Here is a 24,091-nt window from a genome sequence, read left to right on the forward strand (position 1 = left end):
AGGGAGCCATCCTCATTCCCTGTCCTCACCCCCAACATCCAGTCTACTGGAACATCTTACCCATCCGGCCTGGATATCATATTGTGAGTCTTTCTGCTTCTATCCTGCTGTCACCTAAGCCGGGCCATACTTACCCTTTACCTGGGCCACAGCAACAACCTGGGAATGAGTCCCTGCTACTACTCTTTTTAATTTTTATTTTTCTTGCTACTGTTCTTGATACCTCCCAAGCCATTCATTACCTATACCTGAGTGGATTTCCTAAAAAAGCAGGCCCGGGGGCACCTGGGTGGCTCAGTGGGTTAAAGCCTCTGCTTTCTGCTCAGGTCATGATCCCAGGGTCCTGGGATCAAGCCCCGTATCTGGCTCTCTGCTCAGCGGGGAGCCTGCTTCCCTTCCTCTCTCTCTGGCTGCCTCTCTGCCTACCTGTGATCTCTGTCTGTCAAATAAATAAATAAAATCTTTAAAAAAAAAAAAAAAGCAGGCCCGCCATGTGGGCTCCTGGAGAGGATTCCAGAACAGAAATCAGACCAAAAATTATTGAAATTGAATGAAATCTGTAGTCTAGTTAATAACATTGTACCGCCATTGATTTCCTTGACATAGTACAATAAGATGCTAATATAAGGACAAGTTGGGTGAGGAATATGAGGGAACTCCTTGTACTATATTTGCAACTTTTCTGTATGTATAAATTAGTTCAAATTAAAAAGGTTTTAATGATTAAAATGCAGGGAAAGAAGGAAAGAACATTGGATTTTGCATTCACGAGCTTAAAACTCTGTCGAAGCCTTCCATTGGCTTAGCAGCACCTGACTCTGAAGGCTCTTGATGGCTCCAGGGCCCTGCCCAGCCCTCTAGCTTCAGGGAGTGAGGACCTTTCGCCCTCACTTGGCTTCAGCAGCTGTGGCCCTCTTTCAACCAGAAGAAGAGATGCTCTTTCCCACTCCAGTCCCCCATCCAGTGCTGCGTGCCCCAGGCCCACAGGGGGACCAACACCTTCTCATCCCCGATGTCTCCACGTCAATGCCGTTTCTTCACAGAGAGCTTCCCTGCCTCTTGTGCCCCAACTAGCCCTCCTGTTCACTTGCTGTTCTCTGTGGAAGGAACCCTTCTATTTTCTTCATTTTCTTCTGGGTCCTTAGTCACAGCTGGTGATTTGGGCCCTTCCTTATCCTCCCTGCTGCTGGTTCCTTAGCATCAGGGTGTCAGGGACAACGGTAAGCATGGTATCGTTAGGGTCTAGGCTGGCATAGTGTGGGCGAGGGGCCAGAACCAGAAGACAAGTAGCCTCCTGGTCCTCGTTGTATAAGGAAAATTACTCTGGAATTCAGCCTCCGGAGAAGTTACAGTACTCACGGTATTTTATTCTGCCCTTCCCTGATTTCCATACTGTGTGCGAATGGACCACTGCTTTAGAGAAATGACCTGATTCTTCACGTATCTCAGTGGCCTCTGTGTGAGGCCTTCAGCTAGCTGCTGGAGGTGCTGAGGGGGGCATAGTCAGGGGCAAGGTATTATTAGCCTTCATAATAGGGCTAACCTCATTCTTGACACTTTATTTGTTGAAAGAATGAGTACGATAAGTTAAATATTTTCTCTTTTAAACAAGGCAGATGCACCCCCCCTCCATGTATACACATAATCACAGACACACGCACTCAGGCATTATATATCCAGTCATGGAATAGATGCACACAGCCAGCGTTGTGGAGTTTTTAGCCTTCAGATGTCCTTCATGCTGGCTCTGTCTTGGCAGGGAGAGGCCTGAGAAGGGAGCCACGGGACCGGAGGCGCTGTCGCCATCCCACGTTTGCCGGGCACCCACTGCTGCTCCCTCAGACAGCTTGAGGAAGAGCTCCAATGTGGGGTGTTTGAGAAATTGTTCAAGGTTTTTTTTTTCTTTTTTAATGGTCTCAGTGATAAAGGGTTATAGATTGTCCATGAGTTTAATTTTATTCAGGATGGTAAAGAGGACATTACAAATTAAGTGTATAATAAAAGTGTAACAGAACGGAGCCATTGGGTCTGATCAGGTTGAGAACCCGTGGTTCATCATCTGGTCTCTAGGAGGTTTTATGATGGGTCCTCGAGGAATTTAAAGTATTTCAAAGAACCCAGCAGGACCGTCATGAGTCATGACAATCCCAGGTGAAGCAGAGCTTTATACTGGGACCTGCTGCTTCGGCGAGAGGCACGAGTGTGCGGTGCCTTGCTGAAACTCTGCATGTTGGCGATACAAGAATTTCTGGGATACAACCGGGCACTGGATGTTGTCACCTGCGTTGGGTTCAAGAGGGCATACTATGCAAATCAGAGGACACCGTGGCTTATGGAAGCAGAGGTCCTCTGGCTGCTGGCGGGTGTTCACACTGCAGGTTGGCTGGAGGGAGAGGACCCTGGAGAAAGAAAGAAAGGGGAGGTTGGCCAAGGTGACCAGAGTTTGTTTATCTGCTTTTCAAACTTGCCTGGGGCTGAAACCTTAGTAGAAGGGTCAGTAACTCCTGAAACATTCCCCTGGCCTGGCTCAAGGTGTGTGCCAAATCCTATTAGCACTGTGGCCGTATGCCTAGTTAAACATTTGGGCCCCCTGGAGTCAGAGAGAGCCCCCGCGAAATGGCAATTTGTTCAGAGGTGTGTTTTACCACATGTGTTGCTTTTAATGGTGTGAAAGATCAGAGAGCTCCCGCGCTCATTTTACACACCGCTTTTAGGAATCATGTAGTAAAGGGTAAAGTGTATACAACGTGGAAAATTGTGGCATATCTTACAAATATTCACATTAAAAACATTTTGAAAGGGACACCTGGGTGTTCTCAGTGGGTTAAAACCACTGCCTTCAGCTCAGGTCGTGATCTCAGGGTCCTGGGATGGAGCCCCGCATCACATCGGGCTCTCTCTGCTCAGTGGGGAGCCTGCTTCCCTCTCTCTCTGCCTGCCTCTCTGCCTACTTGTGAGATCTCTCTGTCAAATACATAAATAAAATCTTTAAAAAAATAAAAACATTTTAAAGGAATAATATGTATCAAGCAATTTGAGCTATATATAGAGAGAGAAAGAGAGATGGGGTCTGAATTACATACTGGTTTTTTAACCCATTTTCGTCTTCTTTGGAATATGTTCAGTGTTTGCAAGCTCTGTTTTCTTTTTCTTTTTAAATTCTTTTTCTAAAAAGATTTTATTTATCTGACAGAGAGAGAGAGATCACAAGTAGGCAGAGAGAGGGGGAAGCAGCCTCCCCACTGAGCAGAGACCGGTGTGGGTAGTCTCAGAGGCTTAAGCCACTGAGCCACCCAGGTGCCCCTCTTTTTTAATTCTTTATTTAATTCTATTTAGTTAACATATACTGTATTATTAGTTTCGGGGTTAGAATTTAATGATTTATCATTTGCATGTAATACCCAGTGCTCATTATATCAAGTGTCCTCCTTAATGCCCGTCACCCAGTTACCCTGTCTCCCCACCTACCTCCCCTCCAGCAACCCTGCTTGTTTACTAAAGTTCAGCATCTCTTAAGGTTTGCCTCCTTCTCTGTTTTCATCTTATTTTATTTTTCCTACCCTTCCCCACAAATGAGTGAAACATGATATTTGTCTTTCTCCAACTTATTTCACTTAGCTTACTCTCTAGTTCTGTCGATATCATTGTAGATGCCAAGATTTCATTCTTTTTATGGCCGAGTAAGATTAGAAATTATCCTAGTGGGGCACCTGGGTGGCTCAGTGGGTTAAAGCCTCTGCCTTCGGCTCAGGTCATGATCCCAGGGCCCTGGGATGGAGCCCTGCGTTGGGCTCTCTGCTCAGCAGGGAACCTGCTTCCTCCTCTCTCTGCCTGCCTCTCTGCCTACTTGTGATCTCTCTCTGTCAAATAAATAAATAAAATCTTAAAAAAAAAAAAAGAAATTATCTTACCATTTTGTTTTATGGAGCATCCCTTCTTATCCCATTTCCAACTACTACACTGGTATTAGGATAATTTCTCCCTTACATTTGCTATCAGTGTCATCTATAATAAATAAAATTGATACTTACTGGTTTTGCAGTTGTCCTCTTTATCTCACCTTTTCTTCTTTTTGTAGTTCTTATACCTTTTCTCTATTTTAGTAAAGTTAAGAAAGAGCTTTCTGTAGCTAGTCCATTCCATTTTTTCAGTAAGGAAGGACCTAGATCTTCACCGTTGAGTATAGTAGCAGCTGGCCACAAAAGCTCTTGAAAATGTAAGTCACCGGGTACCTGGGTGGCTCTTGGTTAAGTGTCTGCCTTCGGCTCAGGTCATGATCCCGGGGTCATTGGATCAAGCCCCACATCGGGCTCCCTGCTCAGCAAGGAACCTGCTTCTCCGTCTCCCTCTGCTTGCTGCTCCCCCTGCTTGTGTGTGTGCGTGCATTCTCTCTGTCAAGTTAATTAAATAAATCTTAAAAAAGAAAGAAAAAGAAAAGAAAATGAAAGTCACTGAAAAAAACTAGAAATCTATCTCTTCACTCACACCGGCCATGTTTCACTGCTCGGGAGCCACAAATCCATCTCTTCGCTCACACTAGCCACCATTCGGTGCTCAGGAATCGCATGTGGCTGGTGGCCCCTGCATGGACGACTCTCGCACGTTCCCATCATGGTGGACGGTTCTTTTGGACAGCTGGGTCTACATGCCTGATACACTCCATTAGCCCACACCCCACACCCTGTATCATCCCAGCACCTGCAGTTGCCCTCAGCGGTTTGATGAAAGCCTCTTCACTTTTCTGGAACCATCGGGAACTTTCTCCTCTGGTTCCACCTCTCACACTTCTCAAAGCCCAGCTGTGTACGCCTAAAGTACTGGGCCAAACCGTATTGCTGATTAGGCTGTTCTCTGCCCCTAACCTGGTCATAAGTCAGCCCGTACCTGGTTTGTTCCCTGGGCCCTCTGTCCCTTCTTATTTGGCATGCGTGGCAGGCACACTGGCTTGAATCTGCAGCAGTCACAAGGACTTTCTTGGCCACAGATAATGGAGTTGTTACCTCTCAGCCTTGTTACCTTGGCAGTTTGAAGAGCTCTGTATTCCTTGTATTTTAGTTCTCTCTTTTGTGTTTTTCCGTGTTAGTGTGATTTTGTGGAGCCTAGCCCTGCTGCATTCCCTGAGTTTGATTCGGTTGACTTTTTTCTTTTCTTTTCTTTCATCCTTGAGCTCCTCCCCTGATTTTTTTTTAAACTAGTCTCCACAGGTTCCATCTCTTTATTAAATTTATACTAATCATGTATTTTTGGCTCAGTGGTATTTTTGTGTTAAGCATGACTTTGCCCTGTTTATCATATTTCTTTCTTATTTTTAACAGAACACAGTGTGTAATTGGTATTAATTTAATACTTTCAGTTTTCCTTTTATGAATTGGAGTGTATTTATTCAGCGGGAAACATAGTATGGACAGCAAATGAGTGTAGTTCACACACATTGATTTGGGTGAAACACGAACATAATGCTGAGCCAGAAAAAGCAACTTTCAGAAGAATACTTGTAAAATGTCATTTATTTAAATAAAAAACACCCATTAGTGCTGCATATTACTCAGCATTGCACAGTACGGCAGCCTGGCACTCGGAATAGTTATGTGCTCTGTTGGGGAGAAGGGCTTGCTGTGGAGGAAAGTCCACGGGGCATCTGGACAGGGCAAGTGACCTTTGAGATCTTAGACTGATGGGACCGTGAGTGCTCAGCATTTCTCCTTTCGTGTTTCTGTGTCTAAAATGTTGTATAATAACTTTAAAAAAATTCATGCTTATTTTAAATATAAATAACAAAAATATCTAATATGCCAAATGAATGTTCTCCATAATCCTATTTTTCCATTAATATTTTGGCATATTTTGGTGTCTTTCTTTTTTTCAAACATTTTGAAAGCAAGGAGGGGAGGGGCAGAGGCAGAGGGAGAAGCCAACTCCCCACTGAGCAGGGAGCCCAACACAGGGCTCGATCCTAGGACCCTGGGATTATGATCTGAGCTGAAGGCAGATGCTTAACCCACTGAGCCACCCAGGTGCCGATGTTTCTTTTAATTTTTTCAGCTTTATTGAGGTACAATTGACGAATAGAAAAGTGTAAGATAGTTGAAGTGTGTTATGACTCTTTATTGTGTATGGGTATGTTTGTTTATATGAACATTTAGGTTCTACTCCCTTAGCACATTTCAGTTAGACAGTACAGCGTTGTGACTGTAATCACCATGTTTTACATTAGGTCTTCAGGCTGTGTTTCTGTGTTTTTAGTGTAGTGTTGTTCAGAATAATTCTTTCTTTCTTTCCGGTGATGTTTGCTGCAGCTCTTCCTATCTTCCCTCTCTAAGTACTCAGTTGTGTGGTTTGGGACCAGCACCTCTGCTGGGCGTGAGCTGCTTGCTGAACTGTCTGGAACCTTCCTTCCCAGGGAGTTGGAGTCCACTTCCCACCTCTCCTTCAGGTTCTGTAGCAGACCTCCACTTTCCAGCCCCAGACAGGCGACGTCTGAAGCCTCCTCCATTTCCTTTTGTGAATGAGGGGCTGTGGGTTGTCACCCCAGCTCTGTGTGTCCGTGTGCCCCATTTTGTGTACTCTTCTCTTATGTGGGCACTCATTGCTCACTGTCTTGGTTTCGCTTTCAGTTTTGTTTCAAGAGTGTACAACACAGTTGTGATTTTCTGGAGGTGTAGCTTTGGCTTCCCACGTCATGCAGCGTGAGGCTGACGTGGGGAGCCCTGGCCTCCCGAGTGGCAGAGTGGCCCCACTCTGGCTTCTCAGCCCACCCAGCCACACTTTTAAGGTTATTAAAAACGGACCTCACAAACACAGCCATGGGGTCTTCTGGAGAAGGTTTACAAAGGAAAGACTGCCTCCAATACTAGATGAAATGAGAAATTAGAGATGTCACCGATGATACAGCTTCTTGGTGAAAGTAGAGCTTTGGGGTTTCTCAGCTATTATGGCTTGAGCAAGTCTGCTCTGTGCTCTGTGGGAAAAAGGAAATGCAGTTTGGGAAACTTTTGGTCGGTGCTCCAGCCAGCATGCAGAAAACACTCCTCAAAGGAGAGAAAACCTTCAACCTTGATGTGAGCCGCAGACTGCCTTGAAAACTGAGGAAAAGCACAGCAGGCTCGTAGTGGCCCTGGAAGTGGGGGAGGTGGGATCACACCAGAGGCCTGCATCGACCTTTCCACGGAGGCTCAGGTGCCCAGCGCCCCAACCTGGCCCCTCCCAGGGAAGGCTAGTCAGGAATTGTAAGCATCACATGTTTTTCTTTGCATGGTGGGATGTTTCCAGGGGGCCAGTGTGAGGGGGGCGGTGTTGCCCTTCTTCCCAGCCGAAGATGCTCACAGGAAGTGTCACTGTGGGTAGTCTGCCCCTGCGGCAGAAGGAAATGCCTCTGCAGATACAATCTTCCCTGGATGAAAAGCGAACAGCAGTGTTGAAGATGAGCATGGAAGCCGGAGTCTTCGGCTGTGTTGCTGCGGAGCAAGTGAGCGGCCGTGGACGCGGTGCCTGGGCAGCCACGCTGTGATGCACCCTGTGCAGGCACTGGTCGGCGGTGGCAGGAGACAGCCTGGGTGTGGTCCGGCTCTCTGGGATGACACAGAGATGATCCTGGGAGGTCACTCGTGAAGGTCACACTGGTGTTTTGTTTAATCTCTCCCAGACTTCTGAGCTCTTGCCACGTCGAGCTTTTTGGTTCTTCAAGGTTATTCAGCCTTGTTTCTTATGTATATATTTTCCTATGCTAACTGTAGCAAGTCAGCTACTTTCAAGCCTGTCCTTTTCTTCAGCTTTTTTCCCTTCTACCTGCCGCTGCCCACTCCTTTACCTTAAATTCCCAAGGATGCTGTATTCCTGGCCGGCTCTGTGTCTCCTCTGAATCTCAGAACGATTGCTTCTTGAAGCTCACATAGCTGGCTTTCTTTTCCTTTTATTCATTTATTCATTTCTTTATTTAACAGCTTCACCGAGGCATGATTCACACCGTATACAACGCACCCCTCTGACATACACGGTTCAGCCGCCTGTCGTCCATTCACAGAGCTGTGCAGCCGTCACCACTAACTGCAGAACATTTCGTCCCCCACACAAGCCCCGGGCCCGCCTGCAAGCTGCTCCCTGTTCGTCCATCCCCAGGCCCCTGGCGAGCGCGCATCTGCTTCCCGCCTCTACAGATTCGCCTGTTTGGACCTTTCATAACCACGGAGTCATAGACTCTGTGTCCTTTTGCGACCGGCTTCTCTCCCTGATCATCACTCAGCTTTATAGCTGTGTTCAGTGTTTTCCCTTTGTTTAGTTTCCTTTGTTAGCTAGTTCGCTGTCACCTGTTGTCAGGTGATAAGTTGACTCATTTTTGTCTTCTTCCTGGAGTCTCTTTTCCACGTCTTTGTTCTGTACTTAAATCTGCAACTCTGAAACTATCAATTTGGAAACTATTTAGCTATTAACTGTTAAAGTCTTGAAATTAACGGTCATTTGTCAGTTCTCTGGGAGAAAGAATACAGGCTGGGACTCCTCTCGTGTCTGCTCCGGATGTCAGCTCTGCCCGCTCTGCCGACGGCGGTCTGTTACCCTCTGCGAGTTACGATCGATGAGCTGCTGCTCTCTTTCTGCTCCGGATACCTCTTCTTTTCACCCTCTCGGTTCACTGCCCCTTCTGATGGTTTAGACTCTGTTATATTACTGTGTTGCAAGGCAGTTATCATAGGCCTTCGTTTTGTTTGTTTTCTAAAACTCCCTATAGAAAGCCTTTGTCACTGTGAGGTCCCGGCGGCACAGAGACCCGAGTCCATGCGATTCTGTCTTCCTGCAGGTGGCGTGTCATCGCTTCGTACTTAGTGGCCTCACACTCATGGCCGTCCTCGCACGCCCTCGTTTCTTGGTGAATGTTACTTCACGCCTTTCCTCGGTTTGCCGAGTTACTCCTCAGTGCCCCCAAAGACAGGGAGGGCATCATCGCTCCCTCTGTATGTGCATTAACTCATATAATCCCCACAACAGCTCTGAAATGCTGTCACTGCTGAGTTCCTGGTGTTTGCATTTTATTGACGAGGGAACTGGAGTCGAGTGTCTAAGTCACACTCTTCAGCCATGCGCGGTCTCTGAAACTGGAGTATGCTTTTTTCCCTCTTCATCGCCTTCAAAGGTCTGCCCAACTCCTCAGCCTCAGTAAGTACTCAGTAAATAGTCCATTTATTCGGTAAGTAAATGAGTGAATGAGCAAATGAATGAATGAGAGAGCACCTGGTGGGCTCTTTGCGGGTGTGTCAAATGTTTTCCTCCAAAGAACTTGTTTCTGTGGCCTTTGTGAAGGCTGTGGCGTGAAAGCATAACTCAAGAGTATTTTAGAGGTGGGAGGAGTGCGTCTCTGAAGTTTTCACCCCTGGGCTGTCTGGTGTCCGTACTTGGCGCCATAGCACGTAACGGGGTAGGCTTTAGTAAAGGCCAGATGTGAAAGTGAGGAAGATGACGGTATGTGGGAACACGGTCACTAAGGGCCTGGTCACTCGCATTTGGCTGTGATGGCAGCATATTTACTGGTTACTGCTAGAGAGAAGGAAGCAAGGTGCAGCAAAGCCCCTGTTCCCGGAGCAGGAGGTAGAGTGTGTGTGTGCGTGTGTGTTGTAAAGTTTGTTTCCTTAGCTAAAGGTTTGGTCACAACCAAGTTAGACAGGCATGGTGCCTACTCTTTGTTTCTTTTACCTGCCGGAGTAGCTGCTCCGTATTTATTATCTGGGTCTTCATTTCTTAAAAAGAGGTTGTTTTACCAATACCCATTTGCTGTCGGAACTTGTGATTTATGGTCACGTGTTGTGACAACCAGGATGAATCAGTCCTTATGATTAGTGGTTTTACGTAGGAGCAGAAAGAACAGAGACCCGTCCAGAGTGTTTTCATGTTAATGAGCTGCAAGATGTTTTGTTTTGTTTTGTTTTCCCCACCAAAACTTCTGGTCTTCTTTGGCAGAAGTAACAGATAATTATGAAATATCGTATCTGTAATTTTGTAGAACCCGTTTTTTGGTAGCTGAACCTTTCCGTGTTTATTTTCCTTATTGACTGACTACATTTTATTTGATTTATTTTTAAAGATTTTATTTATTTATCTGAGAGGGAGTGAGAGAGAAGGCCTGAGCAGGGGGAGGGGGAGAGACAGAGAATCTCAAGCAAACTCTGTGCTGGGCACGGGGCTCGACCTCATGACCCATGAGATCACAACCTGAGCTGAAACCAAGGGTCGGACACTTAACTGGGTGAGACACACAGGCATCCCCACTGACTGCATTGTAGTTTAAACAGTTCTCATGCTTCTTGGCCATTGCAGACCTAGTAATGAAGAAAAATACAAAGTGGAACGACTTTTTAGAATGTTTATGAGCTAGGCCAAACTGATCACCTCTCATATGTTTATTGTTTCAAATTGTTAATGATGCAGGTTTCTGGGCATTTGTTATGTTATGCTGCTAACTCCCAAGGTCGTGTCTCAAAGCATCTTTTCCTTCCTCAGTACTCTCCTCTTTCTGCTGAGCTGACATTCAGGTCCTTGACTCTGGGTAATGGGGGCTGTCTCACTCCAAAGCAGGCACCGTGCAGCAAAAGACCACGATAAAGAAAAAGGCTGGAATAGTCTGTCATTTCCAAAAACGGACTTTGGCATATATTGAAAGTACACTTAGTTCACGGAAACTAAGCACCAGTTTTGTGCAAGCCACCATTTTCCTCCTCAAAGGATCTGTGATCTGCTCAAGCATGTTAACCACCTCAGTCTCCTCGGTGCACACAATCGCAGACCAGTCTCTCCATCAGGTGGGAGGTAGCAAACGAGTCCCCCTTCTGTAGCCTGTATAGAATGAAGCTGATGAAAAGTCATCAATGCTGGTGAGGTTGAAAATCAATTACCCAGAAGGAATATAAGAAATCTATTAATCTTCTGTTTATACTTAAGAAGATAAATCATTTAGCTGTCTTACTTTGACCTTCTGCTCCAAGAGAGCCATTCTTATGAACTTGGACCCCAAGTGTGTTGTAGTTACTCATTAAATCCTTATCTCTTATAAACTCTTTTTTTTCTTTTAAATTTTAATTTTTTTATTAATATATAATGTATTATTAGCCCCAGAGGTATCTTATAAACTCTTTTGACTTGAGACTTTGATGAGGCCCGAACTCAGTCATCCAGCCACGATAGGTTTCTAGGGAGTTTCGCACCAGGCTGCCTTACTTTACCTGGCCAGTACCACTCCAGTTTTGGCAAAAGGTTTCACTTTAGGTTTAGCTTTCTGCGTGGAAGCGTGGATACCTCACTTGTTCACTGATTTTGCTTGCCGTGGACATGTACAGAAGTCTGACTTCTGGAACACTAGCTGCCCACATTGGTCATCAGGGGTTCTCTAAAGAACAATTCACATGAGAAACACATTTGGAGCAATTATTGATTTAATAGTCCCACAGATGTTTTTGTATGTGGAACACATCTCCCCATGATAAGCAAGTCAGATACCCACATTGATAATAACAACTCACGTTCCGGAGTTTTCACCGTGCCGGGCACTGTCATAAACGCTTCACGCATGTTACTCATTTCGTCTTTGCGTCAGCCCCATGGGGCACATCCTGTGTTGAGCTTGGTCCTGTGGTAATGTATCTTACTCTGGGTCACCCGGTGGGGAGGTGATGGGGCCTGAATCTGAGGGCTCTTCCGCAGAATCCATGCCCTTACCCATGTCTGCATGGCCCCTTATAGGGGCATTGCTTCTGCCACATGGTTGGGGGAGAGTGGGTTCCTGTTCCCACCATGACGTCCTGACTCCCAGGTTCCCTAATTCCCTTATCACCCACCGTGACTGGCATTTCCACAGCTCTCTGGCCTTTCCTCAGTCTCATGCCTGTTCCTTACCATCTCCCTCTGCACCCCTATTGCTCCCAGCATGAAGACTCCCAGGGCTGGTCTGCGTGGTGCCCTGCACAGGCCCCTGTCCGTCTCTCACCATTCCCCGAGATGCATTCCCTGTTCCAGCTGTACTGAATTCACTTCCATCCCTTGACTGTGCCTGCCAGAGGCTCCTTTTCTGTGGAGGCTCTTCATGAACTGTTAGAGCAACACCCGCAGCCCGACAGCAGCTGCTCCCGCCCCTGGCCCTGTAGGCTTTCACTGGGCTGACTTCGCTTCATCTCTCAGTCCTCGGCTTGGAGGGCGCTGCATCCAGGAGGCTTCCCTAACCCCCAGGTCCATAAGGGACCACCCTCCTGTGCTTCCCAGGGTCCTAGGATTTTATATTCACACCTGCCCGCCCTCTAGATCCCTCCTCAGGTGACAGCCCCCATACAGGTGACATGCTCACACCTGTCCTCCGCACACCTATCACAGTGTGTGGTCCACAAACGGGAGGCACTTGCTAAGTGATGAATGAGCGGTCGCCACAGTTGAGAGGAGCAGCAGCGGGCCTCAGGATGTGCACCCTAAGGCAGCGTCAGAGTCTGTGAGCGCAGAGCTGGGCCACTGTCAAGCGTGTCCCCGCTGGAGGGCACACCCCTGCTTGGAACTTCAGCCCCATGCGTGCATCTCTTGGGCTCAGCCCGTAGCTCTTCTGGTGTGCTGGCCCAGCCTCTTCTCTGCCTTGGTTGTCACACCTCAGGAAAGGCCTCCTTCACTTGCACTGGCCCGTGTGGAGCTGCGTGGCGCGGGGAAGAGCGGTTACCTGACTGAGGACTTCCGAGAGCAGAGCTTCTCTGGCTTCCCTGGCTTTGCCTTCCGCAGGGAGTCCTTGCCCACAGGGAGCAGCAGCCTCAGGCAGGGGAGCCACGGGCATCTTGCAGGGAACGCTGTTCTGGGGTCAGGGCCAGCTACAGTCATAATGGAAACCTCTCCCTGCAACAGTGGCTCCTCATGCACTACCGTCCTCCCTCCTCCTCTGGTCCCCGGGGCGGCCCTCTGCAGCAGCTCGGCCTGCCAGCCGGGGCCCTGCCCGCCCTCTGCCCACCCTCTGCCAGGAGACTCATGGGCCGTCCCCATTCCCGCAGCTCCAGGGAACAGGCCTTTGACGAATTCAGAAATAAGCCTACCGGAATGGAGGCTCCAGGACAGGTCAGACATAGGACTTTCCTCTGGTTAGTCCGCAGAGTTTGCATTCTTCCATGCTCCCAAGGCAAAATGGCAAGTGAGTTCAGCGTCTTCTGTGACGGAGTCTGAGCGATTTCTACAAAGGTGCTCTTCCTCCTGTGTGGTATTCCAGTTCATGTTCCATTTCTAGCTGATAGGTGATGGACTGAGTTGTGACTGTGACTGACCCTGTACACTGCGTATTTTTGTTGGAGAAAAAACCATATGGAAGTTCTGGACCTTAGTTAAAGAGTGAGTATTTGGGGCGAGTTAGCATCCAAAGTTATTTATCTAAGTCTTTCGATTCCCACCTACGATTTCGCTGTGCTCTAGGATCTCTCTAGGTGTCTTGAAAAGACACACCGTACAGTATTTTTACAAGAAGAAAGGGAGATGAGGAGAGATTGAATGAGGAAATGGTGGTGTAACTATAACATGATGAAGGATAATTAAGTAATCCCTAGGTTGTTTAAGTAACTAATTTTTTAAAGTAATCTCTATCCCCAGCCTGGGGCTCGAACTAATGATCCTGAGATCAAGAGTCACATGCTCCACTGACTAAGCCAACCAGGCACCTCTCGCCCTTCTTAAAGTAATTACTTTTAGGGCATTTATTACAGCGTACTGAGTGGAAGCACCCATGTGGATTTAGGAGTGAAGACCCCTCACCTCAAATGTTTCGTGATGCCCTTCCATTACTACCTTCTGGGGAAGCTTAAACTCTCCAAGACAGGGACTCTGCTTTGTTCTTGAGTCTGTTCTCCAGGTAGAGCCAACCCCAGGCCTAAAATAAATGTTCATTGAACAAATTACATTGCCACTCCCCTCAACAGATTTGCAGTCTGGTTAAATTACAGTAAGGACTACCAATGGATTAATTTAAGTAAGACTTGCTTCCTTTCCAGAAATTGCTTGAGTTCTGTCTGGAAAAGCTGCTTCTTAGTATTTTCCCAGCAGCTAGTCCTTCTGAAGACCCGGAGCAGGGACCTCCCTGCCTTAGAGCCACCTGACAGTGTAGCGTATGTTAGTGTGTTATTTCAGCCTTTAATGAGAATTGTAAAGATATTGGCTAACTGTCTATTTAACTAGCTTTTAAAAAAAAAAAAAAGATCTTATTTTTACTTATGAGAGAGAGAGTGGCGGGGGGAGGGGAGCAGAGGGAGAGGGACAAGCAGACTCGCAGCCGAGTGTAGAGTGCAACTTGGGGCTCAGTATCAGGACCCTGAGATCATGACCTGAGCCAAAACCAAGAATCAGATGCTTAACTGACTGAGCCACCCAGATACCCCTCCCGCCTACTTTTTTCTGAATGAGGATTTTGTGAGAGAATAAAACAGAAAACTGTTACTTGATCATCTGAATCAAGGGCGGTTTTAATTACTCCTGTTGGTGCACATTACAGTCTCACTTTTTGAGGCAGTTTTGCATTCCTGACATGGGTAACATGGTCCATATTCTAGATCACCCTTATATGTAGACCGACGGACAAAATAAACCCAAGAATGTCTAGGGTCAACCATCAGTGTCTGCTTGCTCCTGGCACAAAGTGTCATATGACCCTTACATGGAGGAGGTTTTTAATGCTCATTTCAGCCCCCAAGGTAAAATGTGCAGCCAGAGTTCAAAGAAAACATGATATAAGTAAATGGTGTGCCTCGGAAGCAAACATTCTCTCTGAAATCTGTGCGTCTCTGGAAAGATCCTAGAAATCAGTAGTAAAATATGACATTCATATTTTCACTTTACTCTCCACTTTTCAGGAGCATGTCCTGCATAGAGAGCAAGATCGAGCTGCATTTCAACCAACGGTGGTTTCCATCTGTGCTGACTGTAATTTTTATCCATAGGTTTGAAGACATACCTGATAGCGGGTCAGAGAGCGAAGGAGTCTCATTGCAGCTGTTCAGAGGCCTTGCTTTCTGGCTTTGAGGTCATTGACGGCTCACGGGTGTCCTCGGGTCCTAGGGGACAGGGGACAGCATCACCAGGGAGTGTCAGTGACTTGGCGCAGACTGTCAAAACCTTTGATAACCTTAAGGTTAGTTTTTTTTTTCTACTTCTAAAATTTTATATTAATTCTGCAGTAGAACATGTGAAATAATAAGCAGCCTTTGGGTCTATGGCAGACGACTTGGAATGCTCTTCACTTTGGTTTTTGTGATTTTAAAATTTAGTATGAAGTCGCCAGCATTTTGCATTTTTTAATACCTTTACTTTTTTGACATATTGTGCTCCTCCCTTTTCTTTCCACACTGCATCAGTTTGCTTCTCACTTGAGCTGCTGTTTTCTTTTTCTGAGACCTATGCTTGTCTTTTGTGATCTCTGAAAGCTAATGATAAGTGATAGTAAAGGGGATTCTTCTCGAAGCTTGCTTGGCGACCTTGTTCGTATCTTATTTCAGAGCCCATTTTCTCAAGTGTTCCTATGTCTCTTGAAATGCAATGTCTCACGAATATTTTAAATTTTGTTGGTGTGGGTGAATCTTGGGGCATAGCTCACTGAAAGAGTACGGGCTTGCCAGGGACATGACAGTATGTCATTGTTGGGGTCCAGACCTCTGGGTGGCTGTCTGCACATACCCATTTCTGTCATCATAAACTGCCACAGGATTAGCATGGCGGGCCGTGGGCATGATGAAACCACACCAGTGTATGAGCTGCTCCCCACCAACTGGTATATCTTGTTTGTTTTTACTGTTGAAATATTTGCTGTTTCCATTTGAAAGAACAAAAAGTGAGAGGGGGGCACTCATAACAGCTCTCCCCTTCACTGTGTTGTGCTCTCAGATAACCAAATGATATGTTGGTGGGGATGATGGCCTGTTGTTATGGCCTTAATCCAGTATGTTCCTATTTATCCACATTCATTCACAGCTTTGAAAGTCAGCTGTGCTTGTATTTAAGTTCAACGGGATCATAACCTGGGCACCGAAGTCATTTCCCTCCAGCAGAATCTGTAGTCCCTGTCGGCCAATTACTCTGTGTGATTTTCACACTCAGGTTTATTAACAGCACTCATGTATCATTTTTGTTGTGTGCCTTGTTAATTTAGTGCAGGGTTTTTCAGCCTCAGCACGAGGGACATTTTGGGCCAAGTAACTGTGGTGAGGGGCCGCCTGTGCACTGTGGGACGTCCGGCAGCATCTCTGGCCTCCACCCACCAGATGCCAGGAGCACCCCCTCCTCCCGTTACGGTGACCGAGAATTCCTCCAGACACTGGCCAGTGTCTCCAGGAGGGTAAAATCCGCTCTGGTTCAGAACCCGTGATGTAGGGCACTAGCTGCGGTCCTTCCCCATGTCCTCTGGCACACGTGGGGCTGCTAATGTCACTGAGATTTCCTTACTGCCTGTGTACTTCCAAGACCGCCTCTTCGCTTGGGGCGATGTTTTGTAGCCGGCAGGAAAAGGAGCTCTCCGCTCTCGGGCCCACAGGCTGTCCTGAGCATGGGCAGGAACCGTTGCAGCAGGAGATATTGAAAACGTGGTTTTCCAAATACAGCTTCATTATTTAGAGAGAAATTATTTCCTCCGGGCTTTAAACTGAGCTGTACTTAAGTAGAGAAATAGAGCTCAAATCCAAAAATAAATGATGTGTTGTGTTTGCCTGCCATGTTAGATTATCTGTGTGTGTGTTTCTATCCGTAGCACATAACTTCCAAGTTCAGTGACAGTGATTTGATGTTAAATTGACCTCAAAAGGTTTTCTCTTATCCCAAAGAACATTTCTTGTTCTAGTTACATGTATATAGGTATAGTTATAGGTGTAAATATATTTATCTTTATTTTGAAAATCTGGATAGATAAAAACTATTAAGCATGTTCTCTTGTCATGTATAAATTTTTAATAGTCTTTGAAAGTTTTCTGAAAAATCTTGTGATCTATTAATTTAACTGTGTCTGCCCAAAAGAATTCTGGAGTGGGGGGGAGGATCTTTGTGCCCCTTCCAGGAGGGTGAGGACAATCTGGATCCTGAAGTATAATTTCTGGGATATTTTCCCGTGAGGACATCTGAGATGAGGACAGCCCCCACGGCTGGAGTGGAGGGAGCATGGAGGTAGACAACACGGTCTCCACTCCAGGCTTTGCTGCTCTGGGGAAGTCGTGCCCAGTCTGGCCCCTGTGCTTCAGCTCCTGGGGTCAGGTAAGAGCGGGCCTGGGTGAGTGCCTTGCAGATAGCAAGCATGGGGTAACAGTGAGTCATTAGGAGCCACCGTCGAGCCTGAAAGACTGAAAACTGAGGTTCGCATCAAGCATTACGTACACTCTGATCTGACGTTTAAGACCTTTCGAGTAAGAGTTTTTACGCAACAGAAAAATTACTGGCTGCTTGCTCATGGGTTCTTGGGGTGGATTTATCCTGTGCACTTGTCAGTACCTCCCACATGTCACTGGTTTGTTGCCTTGTGTCGTCCGCAGTACGGTTAGTTTTTCTGTTTAGCTAGAAGCACTGACTGGTTCCTCCTAATCCTTTGCCAGGGTCTGTTGACTGTCCCTGTGCACGAGCTTCTCTCCTTCATGGCCACTGCCCCTCCGTCCAGTGAGAGGTAGCTCCCACGTGGATTTCTGTCACTGACCCCACATCTCCCTGCCCGGCACGCGAAGCCCTGGCTCGCGGGAGGGGCCTGTGTTAGGCAGTGTTTCCCTTGAAAGTACATACCCTGAGCAGTAGTTTCTGAGGTTGGACATAGGTGCCAGTTATGGAAAAAGCTTTCTGTGGTCAGGAAAACCTGTGCAGTTCTGGGCTACATGCTGTAGAAAGGGTCTCTGTGCTCCAGGACGTCCTGGAGCCTTTAGCATGCTTCCGCGCACTCGGCCTCCACAGGGGGATGTGGCGGTGGCAGTCTCGGGCTTCTGTGACCACAGACTTCTTTCTTGAAGCCACACCTACTGGCAGAATGAGTGTCTGGTGGAAGGAGTTTCATGCAGGAACCAAGAAATTAGGGAAGGATGTTGAGTGAATATTCCTCAGGTGAATGCATGCAGGCCTTGGTCCCCCTGTCACCGGCAGTGCCCCTCACTGTCCCCTGCCCTCTGAGCTGCTCTTCTTTGTCCTGTTCACCGTCACTGGACTTTGCTGTCACTCCTCCAGCTAACAGGGCTGTCTCCCCAGCACCACGTTCTCGGGCCGCTCGGCTGTAACATGCACCTTTACGCGTTCCTCACGCAGCTTCCTGCCGGCTCCCGGCATGCAGCAGAAACCATGTGGGAAATAACTTATGTTTTTCTCAAGGGCACAGCCTGGAATGTGGTCGATAATTAAAAGTTTCTTTTGGTTTAAGTTTTTTATTCTTGAATGATACAGAGAACTGTAGCTCTCCAGAGGTAGGCCAACAAGGCCTGAGTTCAGAAGCCTGGGCAGAACTGAATAGAAGCAGGTAACGTCAACCAAGCATTCGTTTTCCGCTCCTAGTGCCCTTGTCCCGTGTGAGTTGTCTCCCAGTTCATAGCTGGAGAATTTTTACCTAATATTTCATTAAATAGTCCAAGTACGGTATTGATGTAGTGGTGACATCAAAGGACAAAGGGTTTGGCCCTGAGGTCGTAGGTCAGAGGGACCCCTTCCCACACCTAAACCTTGGCTTCTGGAGTGACTGGCAGTGAAGAGTTTCTCATCAGGAAGGTCCTGGAGAGCATAATCAGGAGAGAGGAGTACTACTGTGGAAAGGGCCAGAACTTAAAATCAAAGATCCTTCTCACAGCTGTGGCGATGAGCTGGAGTAATGCCCACAAATGTTAGGTTTGGAGTAGACGCTCCGTGAACACCGGACACGCATGTATTTGCTCCACGTGGAGAAATGGGCAGCGCCCGTGGCAGGAGTGAAGAAGGGCAGGAGGAGACAGATCCCGCTTTGATTTGCCCACAAGGAGTCACTGACTCTCACAGGAAGGTCTTGCCTTCTCTGTTTGCTCTGATGTGAGGGAGGTTCTTCAGTTTTTGCCGTAGGGGATGGAACCACGTCGCACATGTGACTTTGGAGCATCAGCACCCTGTCCCGTTCCGTGTGACCGCAGCTCTGCAGTGGCGTCTGCTGCTCCCTTTCCGTGAGCACTGACGAGAGACGGACTGAGACTACACGTGCCGTAAACACAGCTGGTCTAGCATCTTCGTGAAGAACAAAGAAATGAAAACCAAAGAGGTGGATGGTTTTTTGTATCATATCAGTCCCAATCCATGACCTTTGTGAGCTGTGAAAGCATCTTAGTTCATCTCTAAAGGACCTTCTTGGAAAGACACCTGCTCGGCTACTCTTTGTGAATTTAACTTGAATCTATTATTCAGAACCCTGGGGTTGTGCGCTCATAGGGCATTTCTTCATGTTTACAGTTAGTAATGAGGCTAATGATGTGAATTCGTCCACATGGGGGCAATTCAGGGAGGATCTCTTCTGTTTCAAAAGGGTAATCCTTTCCCTTTGAGGTCAGTAGCCCCAGGACCATCCTTCTGTGGCAGTCCCTATGACTTTTTTAATGACTGAATAAATGGTCACTTATCTCCTTGTTATTTGTATGTAAATTGTTAGGAGTAGGCTCCGTGGGCTCAGTATGAGGAGACAACTGGCCTCTCAGTTCATTTCAGAAATGGAAAAAGTAGTAAATTGTCTATCTGTAGTTTAGACACTAAATAAGAATCTCTTCTAAATGGTGGCCGAATTGGTAGTGGTGATGATTGCACAATTCTGTGAATACCCTAAAAGCCACGGAATTATATACACTCTAGGTGGGTTAATTACGTGGTTTGTGAATTCTGTCTTGATCAAGCTGTTATAAGATAAATAGTAGTCTGATTGCTGGCTCTGAAATGTGAACATGAAGTAAGCTCTTAAAAAAAAACTTTCAGGTTTTATCTGTATGTCCAGTCACGTGTGTTTGCTTCAGCTAGGACAAAGTCTGTCCCATGGAGATCAGCACCTTGCAGAAGAGTTCCAGCTGATGGAGGCAGAAGGAGTGAGGCAGAGAGAGAACCAACACTTGAACACCACAGTCGTATTTGCTGCTGGCAGGGTCCCTCCGTGAGTTCTAAAATTAGTGGGTAAAAGTGTAAGGAGAAACGGGACATTTGCACAGCCTCCGAGCATCCCCACCCTCCCCCCTCTCCCCTGGGTGTTTGCTGATAACAAAGAGAAGAGCAGTAAATCCACAGTGGAAAACCCGGCAGGCCCTGCCTCACTGAATGATGAGGCCGGCATGACAATGAATGAGACTCGCAGTGTGGCGTACATGCCCCCATCCCCACCATGTGATGTGCTGATAAGGGCCCGTCAGCTCTGTGGGGTCCTTCTCCTAAATCCTGAACCTCTTCCAACTCATGAGAAAGCATCAGAGGAGTGCAGATCCAAGGCCAGGCTACAAAACCCCTGACACCTGACCAACACACTGTCATCGGAGACATGGACAGACCGAGGACCTGCCATAGGCTGGAGGAGACAAGGAGATGCTAAATGCAGCTGGGATGCTGGTACAGAAAAAAGGCGATTTGGAGAAAAGCTGGGAAAGCTGAGTATAGTTAGTAGCCTAGTTAGTAGTACTGGCAAGCGCTTGTGCTATAGTCTCCATGACCGTGCTGTGGTTGCTGAGAGACACTGATGTTCCAGAACACCAGAGAGGGACACGTGCCAGCTCCCTGAACTGTCTTTCCCACTCTCCATTGAGTCTAAGCTCTTTCACAATGTAAATGTCTAATACATATGTAATAACTATTTTAATGTATTTATTATTTTAATCATACTATATAATCTAAGTGTATATTGTATTTTTTTTTAAGATTTTCTTTCTTTATTTGAGAAAGAGACAGTGAGAGAGAGCATGAGAGGGGAAAAGGTGAGAGGGAGAAACAGACTCCCCATGGAGCAGGGAGCCTGATGCGGGACTCGATCCCAGGACTCTGGGATCATGACCTGAGCTGAGGGCAGTCACTTAACCAACTGAGCCACCCAGGCGCCCTTCGGTTGTAGTTCTATTTTCTATCACATATGATAGAAATGAGAAGATATGTCCAGCATCATTTCACTGGTATCATCAGGGAGTGAAGTATTACACGAAATGAAATTTCCCAAAATGCCAAATATTTTCTTTCTTTGACTTTCTGATGGAATATTTCCACAGCACAAGAATGATCTGTTTGCCTTATCAGCCTCAGTTATTAGCCTTGGTGGTCGTTTAGGGCTCGGGAGTCTGAGCGGGGTTTTGAGACTCCACATTCCGTGACTCTGAGATCCTGGGTCTGATTTTTACAGGTTTTTGTTGCTGTCCTTGTTGTTTTGCCTCCCGTATTCTCAGACTGTGCACTTTCTATTCATAAAGCTTCTGCGACACCTTTCTTTTTCTGTAACAATTTCTGCTTCTCTTTTTCGCTAGTGTTTAGGTTGCAGAGATCATCTTCCCACTGGCTCAAACTGTCACACTGCCACCACCACGCCCCGCCCCTGCAGCAGAAGCCAGGCTGACTGAGGCCCCGCCGTGCAGGCAGCTCCTGTTCCCTTGGAGATGTCACATGCACGGATGGGGTCCAGGGTGCTGCTGTCTAGGCTCAAGGTCCCCTCTGTCACTCTCTGACTGGGAGACTCTGGGCAAGTCCTTTGTCTTCTCTGCCTCTGTTTCCTCTGTGTGGAATAGAGCAAATCATAGGGTCTGCTTCATGGGTGCTTATGAGGGCTGCAGGCAGAGAGCCGAGAGCCTCCAGTGGGCCTCAGCAGGTCTGTCCTGATACTGTTGCATGTTCCCGTCTGCCACGTGCAGCCTGAGTTCTGAGTTTGGGAGCCAGGGTTGCTTCTCTTGGTCCTAGGACAGCTTACCAAATAGTCATGTTCAGCAGCCTCAACAGGCAGAGCCAGTGCTTTTCTGATATTTCCTCTTCGTTTCTCAGAAAAGAGGTTTCCCTCCTCTCTTCCTTGACAGTTATGAAAAAGGACAGCTGTTGGCCTAGAAATGATTTGTCTTGTGAAGAGAAATAGCCTTGAAGAAAAACCCATTTTATAACTCTATGCCATTTATTCCAAACAGGATGTAGCGTGTGTGTATTGAAATGTGTTAAAAACAAATGCAAATGTGTTAGAGAAATGTGTGTAAGAGAAATAGTTCCCATCTCCCCTCCAAAGCCCACGTCCGCACTGGGGGAAGGAGCAGAGATCATCTGGGAAAGAGCAGAGTTTGCTCTTGGGTGTTCTCCAAGGGATCTCAGGTTTCCCAGGCAGCAACCAGCACACTCCTTGGCCCGTCGAGTACTCTGTTTTGGGGACCTTAGCTCGTCTTACTAAAGCTTCCCTTGGTGCCAGTGTGCCAGTAGTGCCACTTAGAAGCACCAGGAGGTGGTCATAGCTGCTTGGGTGGCTTCAGGGGAACGAGGCCCAGGAGGTCATAGTGCCAGGATTATTCCTGGATTCTCTCTGTGTTAGGAAGGGAGGCCAGAGAGAGGCTGCACAATGGTCAGGGACCAGGAGCCTGCAGACTGACTCCCACTGATGACAAACCTTTGTGTCCTCTGCATGGCCTCGTGGTATGTTATGAGGATTAACTGAGATCGGGCGCACGAGAGCACGGACGCTGCATGGATTCGTGTTCATGCGTGTGCACTCAGCACACAGGTGCTTCCCCATCACAGCAGCTGTTACCATTGTATGAGTGATTTTATCCGATGCATCGGGCGTGCCTCCCAAGATGGAAAGGTACCCCCCAGATAGTTCCCAAAAGTCCAAAATGCTCCTCTCAGCAGGAGGAGAGTCGTATGTTTAATGGGTGAGGAAACATTTCATGGAGGTATCTGTGTGCTTGGTCAAAACTAGTTTTTGACATGTTTTAACTCAGATTAAAATGAAGCTGTAAAACAGTTCAAGTTTTTGTGGGTAGTGGAGGGGGAAAGAGACCCACCCTCTGTTGCCTAGTGGGACCTTTCTGGTGCAGAAGGGACGCTTGCCGTACGTCAGAAGGGAATGTCGAGATGTGCGATGTCTCCATCAGGGCAGGTGGTCTTCTCTAAGATTTTTTTTTGTTTTGTTTGTTATAAAGATTTAATCAATGAAATTTCCCCCCAAAAGCAAAGTAGATGGGGAAGAAATAGGAGGACAAAAAACCGTATTTTCAAAGCACAATGAAATGATCGTCTGGGTCCGTGTGCTCTAAGTTCCTGGGACTGCTTTGCTACAGGGGGGCCTGCAGTCCACAGCTGGTTCTCCCCGCTGCCCCTGGCGTCCCCACTCCCTGGAAGAAGCTGTTGTGGGTGCAGAGGGAGTAGTGAGCGCTGTTCAGGCCATGGGGAGTCCCAGCCACAGGGCCTGCTCGCTGCTGCTTCCCATGTGACTCTGACAAGCTCCTGAACCTCCCTGAGGGCAGTCTTTGAGACCATTTATGAACATTACGTCTGTGCCTTTGCTTCCTGAGCTTCTTTTGTGGTCAGTCTACCAGACCTTACCTCTGTGTTAGAACATTGTATCATGGCCAGGTACAGGCCGCCTCGCCTCTGTGTCAAAGGGACGTGGACTTGCGTTGCCCAGTCGTGAAGACCATAGTCATAGCCTCCTGGAGATCAGCGCAGTCCCCACGGACACTCCCGGGCTCCATGGGCCTTCCAGCCCCTTCGAGGTCAGCCTCCAGAGAGAGGGCACCATTCCGAAGTTGTGTGCCTTTGGTGCGTGTGCAGGAAATCTTTCACAGACGGTGTGTGCCCTCTGCTGTCCAGTAGGTTTGCTAGTCTCTGTTGCCTATTTGTGGCTCTAAGTGCATCAAACATCTTCTGTGTAGAGCCAGCGTGCCATGGGGAGTTCCTAAGAAGCAGACGGTCTGTTTCTAAAGTACACATGGTGTGTTTGAGGAGAGAAAAGTACTTAGGAGCAAACTAAGGCCAAGAGATCGCAAGGATGGCCGTTCTGTCGCTGATAAGGACATGAAAGGACAGATGTGCTGTCTTCATAGCCAGAGGTTTGACTGTTGAGGACCAACAGATGTTGAATACCGACTAGCACCTCAGACAGAGTCTGGGGTGGGAAATACCTGTGCGGCCGTTTGTGCAGCCTCCCCCG

At 47.4% G+C, this 24,091-nt stretch overlaps 1 protein-coding gene across 1 annotated transcript in view; it reads left to right on the top strand.

Moving 5' to 3' along the window:
* Positions 1 to 24,091, top strand: part of ADCY9 (adenylate cyclase 9) — a 116,098-nt gene that overhangs the window by 65,879 nt on the left and 26,128 nt on the right. The window contains exon 3 of the mRNA XM_045992528.1: positions 14,925 to 15,115. Within this exon, the coding sequence (XP_045848484.1) occupies positions 14,925 to 15,115 (191 nt within the window). The remainder of the gene's footprint in view (positions 1 to 14,924; positions 15,116 to 24,091) is intronic.

The sequence above is a fragment of the Meles meles genome, chromosome 21 (assembly GCF_922984935.1).
Source record: "Meles meles chromosome 21, mMelMel3.1 paternal haplotype, whole genome shotgun sequence".
NCBI lineage: Eukaryota > Metazoa > Chordata > Mammalia > Carnivora > Mustelidae > Meles > Meles meles.